Source organism: Apaloderma vittatum, unplaced genomic scaffold, assembly GCF_000703405.1.
Source record: "Apaloderma vittatum isolate BGI_N311 unplaced genomic scaffold, ASM70340v1 scaffold19704, whole genome shotgun sequence".
NCBI classification, from domain to species: domain Eukaryota; kingdom Metazoa; phylum Chordata; class Aves; order Trogoniformes; family Trogonidae; genus Apaloderma; species Apaloderma vittatum.
In genome coordinates, this window is record NW_009714576.1 from 3,153 (window position 1) to 12,752 (window position 9,600).

The following is a 9,600-nucleotide window of genomic DNA, read 5'->3' on the forward strand; positions in this document are numbered from 1 at the left end:
ACACCTTCAGGCAAATACTCCATTACTGTGGTGTAGATTTGTGCCAGGAACTAAACTATGCTGAATTCAAAAATGCAAACCAAACCAAAGTCTTTTTGCTTGTAAGGGATGAGCTATTGGCTTCTTCCGAGAAACATGAAAACTTGAGATCTGTGCTTGGCAGAGGTGTATTCTCCTGCTTCTCTAAACCGTGAGAACACAAAGCTTCAGTTCTTAGACGTGTCCTCCTGGAGAGCACTGTCACTGCTGGGGTTTATTCTTGCTTTTTGATTCCGGAGGAGTCCTAAGCCCGCAGCGCTTAATTGCTCTGCTGGTCTTTGATGTACGCCCTTCTGGGCTGGCCCCTGTTTTAATGAGCTCGGAAGTTTTCTGTTGTTGATTCTGCCTTTGCGAGTTCTGATTCAGGTAGAAGGATCCATGGGGTAATCTGCATGGAACAAAGGTAGCCAGGCACAGAGGAAACAATGCATGCAAAGCAAAGTATGGTGATATGGAAATGTGGGATAACTGCAGGCAATACTTAAGCATTTTTCGTATTTTAAGACTGCTTTTGTATCTCAACTCTTTGAGCATTAATCCGATGAAGTGTGTGGCTGATTCCAGTGCAGGCAGGTAACTGAGCCTTGCTTGCTGGTCCATCACTAATAAACAAAAGCTTCTTGCAGTGGTCTACTACATTGTCCCCTTTCCAGCACTCTCTTATCTTGAGTAATTTCAGTAAGACTTTTGCTCGACGTAAGGTCGGCAAAGTTGGGCGATTCGGGACCTTCTGCTGTTGTAATTCCATGTGGTGACACCGCTGCAGGGGTTGGGCTGCGCCACCTCTGCTCCAGCCTCACACGGGGTGTCTGTTTACACCACGGTACTGAAAAAAAGGAGTAAGCAAAAGCACTGCACGCTCCTTCTTTAACTGAAGGTAATGTTGGTGGGAGGTGTCAGATTGAAAGACTTTGGAAATAGATTAAATTAACACTTCAAGGCCCCCTATACCAAAATAAATGGCTAAATGGATCCTTGCCTAGATGATCTTTACAGCTGCCTGTGATCAAAGCCCGCTCCTCTACTCCTACTGTCTTAGTGTGGCAGATGAGTTTGCAGTATTTGAATGAAAACAGTAAAGCCAAAGGGATATTAAGTGTTTGAAGGTTATTTTTATTCTGTATTTCACTATATTTGGTTTGGTTATTTTCGGGCGATCTGTGTACTATGTAGATGGTGCAATAGGGAACTTGTATAGAAATATTTTAATAGGAATTGCTTAAACAAAAGCAGCTTTAAAAATGAGAGCTCTGCCCTACCTTTAAGATATTTGCCTGTGACACTGGATAGACGCATACAATGCGTAAAACTTTTCAAAATATCTGAATTTCTCAACTGGTAATTCCCATTGAAAGTTGGTGGATCTTAAAGTGTTTTTGAAAAGGCTGTCTAAATACCTTTCAGGCTTTTGGTAAGGAAACCCAGTAGACGTAGGCACATTGTTATTCATGAGCAACCCACGTCCGTTCTTCCTCTTACGCGCTGCCTCAGTTGTCCAGCGAAACATGTTTGTGGTCCTGAAGCGACCCGATTGGTAAAGTAATCAGGTTAAAAATAACCCAGAGGAAAAAAAATAAAAAAGGAACTGCTGTCCTCCTGGCAGATTTCATGTCGTGTTGGTGGCTGTGGAGAGAAGGGTATTGATAGAAATAAAAGCTGGCTTTGCTATTTCTGGTGCATTGTTCTTGGTTCAGCGAGGAATGTGACGAGCAGAGCTTGTGGCTTTGCCAGCTTTCGCTGCTGATCGGCTGCTCTGCTGGGAGCCAGCTTGGGACAGCGCTCCGCCGAACGGAGGGCAGGATTTGAGGCTGAAAAAGCACTTGGGCTTGGTCGTGCTTCAGAGTATGGAAAGACCCGAGCCGTGGTGCTAACGGTGTATTTGGGTTTCTGGGAAATGTAATTGCCCATTTTTATCGCGGCAGTCGGTTTCAAGCTGTGGATTCTGAGAATTTGTGCTGCAGAGTTCTAAGGTGTGCAGCTGAACCTCACCTTTTGTTCCTTCCTTCAAATGCCTCTCAGTGCCAGTTCCAGCTTTTAAAAATCCTCTGTTGGCTCTGATTCTCAGTACGAATCCAGCCTACGCTGTTCTTCCTGCTTCTTGGAAGTCTTTTATTGTTCCTTACAGTGCAGAAGATTCAGCATAGATTCATAAAACGCTGCATGTCCCAAGGCTTTAGAGCATCTTTACGACAAAATATCAAGAGTTAGATCTTACTCTTGTTTGAGGGGGAAAGAATGTGACTCCTGCATACAGTGAGGTCTGACAGGTGCAGAAATAATTTTTGCATGAACATGGGTGAAGGTAGACAGATTATCTGAAGAAAGTAAATGGGCTTTATAGTTTGGGCCTTAGTAAGTGCCCTTTGCCAGCAGGTGTAGTGGACGTTCCAAGGACCTGTTTTGTGCTCTGGGTAGAAAACGGTGCCTGACATAATTATGAAATACTGCAAAAAGATTTATTAACTTCCCTTTTGTGGGCTCTGGAAAGCAGCGCTCCAATAGCCGCGTGCTTGTTAGCAATATCACAGCAGGACCGTGAGTGTTCGCTGACAGAAGAGCTGTAACGTCGTTGTGCTGTCGGATGTGTTGCTTTTTATAACTAGTCAGCAGGTTTCTGAAAAGAAACGTGTAAGCGTTTTAGCATGAAGATTTATATAAGTATTTTTATGATTTTTGTTTTTCAGGAGTTTATAACATATTTAATCTCATTCATGAATCGAACTTCCTTTTTAAGTCATGGATGACAAGGCTTCTGTTGGAAAAATCAGTGTCTCTTCAGACTCGGTATCCACTCTTAACAGTGAAGATTTTGTCTTGGTTTCCAGGCAAGGGGATGAAACACCATCTACAAATAATGGTAGTGATGATGAAAAAACAGGACTGAAGGTAAGAATCAATAACCTGAGTTTGTTCCCTATTCTTCTGAATCAAACTAACTATAGAGAGCTTAAAGAGGGACTTCTTTATTGTGGAAAACTTGACAGAACAGAGAACTTATTTGAGAATCGATTTTGTCAGTCATTTCTGCATTGCTGTTGCTGATGTCAGAGGTGATAATTAGATTTTGAGTAAGAGCCCTCTTCATCACTACCTGCGGGGGTTTTCCCACTTTGCAGAATCTTTCATGAAGTTCTTAGGATTAAACAGACTGACTGTCAAGAACACGGAACTGTGATTTTATCGCAGTTTTCAGATAGACAGCAATATTAACATACACTTGATTTGACAGTACCTGTTAATTCAAACACACAGCAAAGTTTTCCCCAATGTGAAATGTTCTCTTTAAGAAATGTAGAAGTGTAGTTATAACTAACACCTTGGCGTGAATCCGGGAGTACAAGCCTATGTGGTAGGCTTGTGTGAGCTGGAAGGGCATTGACATCTTCTCACTTCTGAAAGTGCTGTTCTGAAAAGAGACCCTTGTCACTCTCTCTCCCTCTTTTTCTTTTTTCTTTTTTCTTTTTTTTTTGGCTACTTAAAGAAAATCTTTCATCCCAATTTGTATTTCAGCAGTCTTTAAGTGAATTGACAACAATTCCAAATTCTGTCATTTTTTTAATGTGTTGAAAACCAGATCTTGCCTGGAGTGTGTTCTTTGTGGGAGATGGGAGGAGGTAGTCCTCCATCGAAAGAGGCTGTCACATCTATAGCTTCAAAATAATGTCTTTAAAAGGGATAAGAAATCACACGTTCTCCCTGTTGGACTGGATGTTCTTCTTTTCCTTAGCAGCAGTTGTAGCAGAGACTTTATTGAATGTTTCTTGATGCTTTTGCTCATCTTGCTTTTACCTTTCAACTGCTTTGTTTGGTTTTCTTGCATTCCTTCGAGTCCTGGCCAAGATGTGCCCTTATAGTGGCTATTTTCTTCTACGTAGGACTTCAAGCTAATTCTGTTAAGGGCCTCAACTTTTGCTTAATCTGGCAAAAAAAATCCTGATATTGCAGAAGATTGCTACCTCATATCATAGGATAGTCTGAAAAAAAATTTAGAATTTTCTTGAACAACCAGCCTGGTGATCTATGAAACCCACTGGAAGACTGTAACCTCACGCTTGTCTTTCGAGTTGCTGCAAATACCAGCCGCTACAAATACTTCCGAATTCACAGTAGTCTCCGTGGTGGTGCTTACCTTGAGAATGCTTTTGTGTCCGTGGATGTCATTAGCTCCCAGAAAGGTGATGAATCATTTGAGACCCCGGGAGACAGACAGGGTCAAACATTTCCCATTGCATCCTGTTATTCCCAAAGAAAATTTGGAAACATGAAATCCCATCGCCTTCAACGCTTCTGGCTCCACATGGAGCTGTTTGCATTGCTGGTCTAACGATCGCCTTGTGTCTGCCCTGCAGGGTTTGTGTGACACGCTCTGTCTTCTTTAATAGAAAGAGATTTAAGAGACTTGTATGTAGAGTCATCTTCATAAAGCTTGCAAATATTTCAGGGAAAAATATCCTTAATCAACTTCAGGCTGACTGCTGAAACTTCTTAAATTTTCTTGATGGGTTTACTGGAAATGCTGCCTGCAGGTAATGCTGCTTCTCTTGCTGAGGAAAGAAGAACGTTGGCGCTGCTGCCCCCCGATCACCAACAATTGTAAAATAAAGTTGTGCAGCGTAAAGTTGGCAGCACTGAATGTCACAGAGGTTTGCAGGGCATCAAGATAAGCTTCTTTATGAATTTGGTGCCAAGACTGAGCACAGTCCTTGTACAAAGCGGTTCACCTTGAGCCTTTCGGTGTTCGGCGTCTGAGAGTATGTGTGGCTTGGTCATTGGCCACGCTCGGGGTGATTAATGGCAGTGTTACACCTTAGATAAGCAGTCAGTGTGCAGCCTGAATTCTCCAGGACAGGGTTCTTCCTGGCAACCTCCTTCCTTCTGCTTCAGGAGGTGAAACTTTTAACAGAGGAAATGGGAAGACTTTTGAGCTAATCTGAGGGATGGAAATGGTCTTTTGGTATTCTGCAAGAAAGGGACATCCTATCCTAGGATATGGCTTTCTTCTTGGTATCTTTCTTTTTTTTCGCAGCTTGCAAATAGTGATTCATCAGCCAGTTTTATCCTAGTGTTAAACTGTTTATTCTGTGCATGGATAAATGGAGTTGTAAAGGTTGTCAGAAGTACGTTGAAAGTACTGTCAGTGTGATACTTAAAAGTCTTTAAGTAGCCTATGGAGAATTAGTATTGATACTACAGCATGAGAACTGGGGTTATGGATTTCATAGGAACAAGTGAGATGAGTTTTTTCAGAGAGAAGCAATTGCTTTGGTACTCATAACTAAGTTAATTTGTTTGTATATGTCAAGCCCCATTTGCTTTGATGTGCCTGCAAAGAAAAACTGAAAATAAGCTCAGGTTCATATTTGAGCAGCTGTCTTTTTTTGGCATTCTGCTTCTTTAGAAAAGCCAGTTTGAGGATTTTAATTTGCTAAGTGTAGTCTGAGGATGGTGCTAGAAGTCTAGGCTTGTGTTTGCTGAATATGGTAGGCTGTGAAATTACTGTGTCAAACCTAAGGCTCTCATTTCAAATTTGTTGATATGCTTTAGTTTTAAGCAGTGGTGCTGTGGAGTTAATTAATGCACATTTTAATTTTTGCTGTTTCTAAAGTCCGGACAGTGCTTCTTCTGAATACAGCTGTGAACCATGTTTTTAATCAGTTGGTGGTAATTCATAAATGTGTTTTTGCGTTTTGTCTGTGCTGAAATACTTGGCTTGTTTTTTGAAAAGGGATTGTCAGTGATTATTTTTCAGAAATACAATTTTCTAGTATTGTTTCCGTGTCTGCTTTTGCCCACTGCCGGTGGGAGCGAACGGGTTTTATGAAAGCCTTGCTTCTGGAGCAGACTGTAGAGCAGTTCTCGAACTACAGCACACAACAAGACCTCTCAGAGCAGAGGCCAGCGGCACGTGCCTCAGGAGAAAAGAACATACTATGGCTTTAATAAATGCCCCATGCTGCTGGGGAAGGAAGTTTGCTACATCCTATTTAGAGGTGAAGCAAAATTAGTTTTCAGTTCTGTGAGAAATGGAGAAAACAACTATTAGGGCACGTGGTTTCTTTGCTCTGTCTCACGCAAACCTCCACGGAGCGTTTACCAGGTACGCCTGGTTCTTCCCTTCTGCCCTTCCTTCTGCTGTACTGTCAGGCTGACTTCTCTGCTTTTTTCCGCTTGCAGGAAAGTTTCAAGCATGTTTACATCTTAATTGCACTCTTCCCACTGCGTGGTGAATGCATTCGGTTGCGTAAGAGACTCGGGCTGGCGTGAAGTTAGTCTTAGTTTGTATTTTCGGCCTCACTTCTTGGGCAGCTGGTTTGTTGCGCTTGACGGTTAGAGCTGCGAGAACAGAGCTCCTCTGGTCTTCTGCAACTCTCTTCGAGGACAGCCTGGGCTGAGAGGGAAGACTTTCTTGGAGGGGTTCTTTTAAATGAAGGTTTTAATGATGAAGTTTTAGACTATTTACGATACAAGATTTTTTATTTTTATGCCTGTTTCCTGTCACACTGTAAACAATTTGCACTCGTGCTTAAGCTGTCACTGCCGTGTTTAGTAAGTTTTTTTTCAAGATCGTGTTTTATAGGACAGTGTCTAGATATAAATTAGTCGTACTGATTATTTTACCAAATACAGTAGATCACCATGCAGAGTTTTTTGGCGTGTATTCTTCACGGAACAGAACATTTTTCATATGCTTTTTATACAGATGCCATTATGACATTTAATTCTCGATGGATATAAATTGCTCGCTTTCCCTTCCCAAACCCAAACTGAAATTTGTTTAATCACTGTGAGCAAAAGCATATGAGATGCGTGGTTTTGCCAGTATAAATTTTAACTTAAACTTTCATAGAAAACAGGTCCTGTAAACTAGAAATTACTTTATGTTTTTTAATATGTAGCCTTTAATGGGGCTGGCAGGACATTATTGTTGATTTGTTTTATTTTGTTGCTAAGAACACAGACTGTGTACAGTAAACTAACATGGTACGTCTTCTGTCATCATCATCTGTCTAACAAATACCTTCGAAGACCTCAATAATAAACTTGATACTTGGAAAGGATTGTGCCTTTCATGACCACATGCTTGTGCAAGATTTTTCATTGCTTCCTTGATGAATCATACAAATCAATACTGAAATTATTGGGAGCAAAACGCAAATCTGTGGATTCCTGTAACTACTTAAAGGTTACTGATAGTTCCGTGGATGTACAGCCAAGTAAGGCAGTTGCTGTGTCTCACCCCTTGCAGAGGAGCGCAGATACACATGAAGGTATTTTAATCCATATTAAAATTTACTTTCTGTTTGAGCAGGAGTTTCAGGAGCATAAACGTCTTGGTTTTTGTTGTTGGTTAGATTCTGCAGTAAAGCACTCATTAAGTTATTACTTTTTTATGTCCCTCCTGCTTCTAGGATCTTGTGTGCTTGCTCTTTTATTCATTACCTGTGTATTTAAATTTTCGGCTATTTTCTTCTGAAGAACAGGGAACTGGGGCTCTTCTCTTAAAGTAGTTGTATTCTGCTCTATTCTGGAGTAATTCCAGGTTGGAAGTTTCTGTTCCTAATATTCTTGTATACTAAACAGTTACTTTTCACCAGAAAACTGGTATGCATTTCAAACCTTTAATGCAAAGTAGACGGAGGCTGCAGATACTAATAATTATTTGGAGATTGTGGGTCTGAGTGTGAAAGGGAAGACAGTGACTTGACTTCATGTTTCTTCCTTTTCGCTCTGTACCGAGAGTCTTGTCTCTGGGGACGTGATGGAAACAACCATATGTCAGAACTCTGACTTGGCTGAGAAACTTCTAATCTTGCTGTAATTATTCGTGAGACACGCCTGGTGGAAATGCACGTACGAATATTTAAGTGACATGTGACGTTTTGCCTGTGGCGTATTTAATTCATTGCGAGGCTCATCCATGTGCATGAAGGTGTTCTGTTACCTGTGCCCATGCTATTTCAGCAACCTTAATCGGGCTTCGGATATATTTTATTTACTGCTGAAATGTGAGAACCTTGCCCATTGTTTCAAGTACTTTCAAGATAATTTAATTTTTTACTATGGGATGCTATTTTTGAGGCAGATGGATTTTGCTTCAATATTGAGGCTGTGTTATGGGCAGATTGCTGTCTCCTTTGTAGTCTCCTGGTTTTAACCACTTCCTGTCTTTAAGAATAAAAAAGAATTAAAAAATCTTTAATAAGATTTCATTTATGATCTTTTTAAGAACTTGGGGCAGTTACACAATTTGCATTTTATGAGCTTGTGTGTAAGCTTACGGAGACGTAAGGGTATAGAAATGCGTATAAGGTTGAGTTTTGGTGCCAACAATAATAACCAGCCGCAGCTGAAGTGTTGGAATCAAGTACATTTCTCTGACTGCCATGTGGTAAAATACTTCTTAAAACTCCCATTTCCGTGCTTAATTACTGAGCTATGTAAAGCATCAGTCGCTCCCCTATTAATTGCAGAGGAAGGGACAAAGTTTCCTAAGATACAATATCTAAGAGTTCCCTGAAGTGAATGTCTTCATTCTCTTGCTAGCTTAGGACCTAATTTCACACCGTTTAGGTTGCTTCCTGCTTTCATGTTGACTTCAATGAGTGTGAAGTTGGGCTGTAGCTGAGTGTTAGGAAATAAAACAACACCACCTCTTCTCCTCAGCGTGATCGCAGAATCACAGACATAATCCTGTCCCACATTCTTCTCTTCCTGTGCAACCTTGCTATCCTACCCATCGAACCACACAGCATCTTTCAAGATATTTGGCCCTTTCTGGTACTATTCTGAGAGTTATTTTAGGTCACTGTCCTGTGGGCATCTGTAGGTTGCTTCTGTCATAAGCCAGTCTTTGTAGTTGGTGATTAAAGACTAGTTTGAAAGTCATCTCCTCACTTTTTCCAGTACTAGAAGGTTCCTGCTTTGAGCCTTTTGATTTGTTAAAGCAGGGTGGGTATAATCCGTACTGGTGAACATTTGCTCATTGAAGTTTGTTTTTATGGTTGTAACTAAGTTAAATTTGTTAACTGCTGCTTTAGTTGGCAGAAAAAGCCAACCTGTGCTTGAGGGGGTTGTTTGCAGGGGTTTTTTTGTGTGCTTTTCTTTTCATTTGAACAGTCATTTTTGTGTCTCATCTCTGTTTGTGGCCCTTAGATTGTGGGGAATGGAAGTGAACAGCAGCTGCAGAGGGAGCTGGAAGATGTGCTGATGGACCCACCCTTAGAAGATCAGTCAAGTGACCGGGACCATGGAGAAGAAGTTAGAACTGATGGAGATGGGGAAGAACCTGTTGTCCTTGAAGCTTCAGCATCTTCTACCATTAACCCAGTGTCGGTGGCAGGACTGCAGAAACCAGAAATGAGTTTGCCAGTGAAACCATCCCAGGGAGGTTAGAAAAAAAAGTAAAAATGAATGAGGAACACCTGGTGGTATCTTATGAGCTAGCTTTTAGGGTGGAAAGGCAGGAAGATTTTAGATATGGTCTGTCCGCCAACCTGTCCCCATTTCTCCCATTATAATCAGTTAGTGCTGTAAAGGCCAGGTTCTGTGATGCAAGAGTTA

The 9,600-nt window shown here is 41.2% G+C and overlaps 1 protein-coding gene across 1 annotated transcript in view; it reads left to right on the plus strand.

Annotated features, from left to right (window-relative positions):
- Positions 1 to 2,722: 2,722 nt before the first annotated feature.
- The window catches only part of LOC104273486 (rab GTPase-activating protein 1-like), a 27,159-nt gene continuing 20,281 nt past the window's right edge, over positions 2,723 to 9,600 (plus strand). The window contains exons 1-2 of the mRNA XM_009868830.1: positions 2,723 to 2,925; positions 9,193 to 9,427. Of these exons, the coding sequence (XP_009867132.1) occupies positions 2,776 to 2,925; positions 9,193 to 9,427 (385 nt within the window). The 5' untranslated portion in view covers positions 2,723 to 2,775. The remainder of the gene's footprint in view (positions 2,926 to 9,192; positions 9,428 to 9,600) is intronic.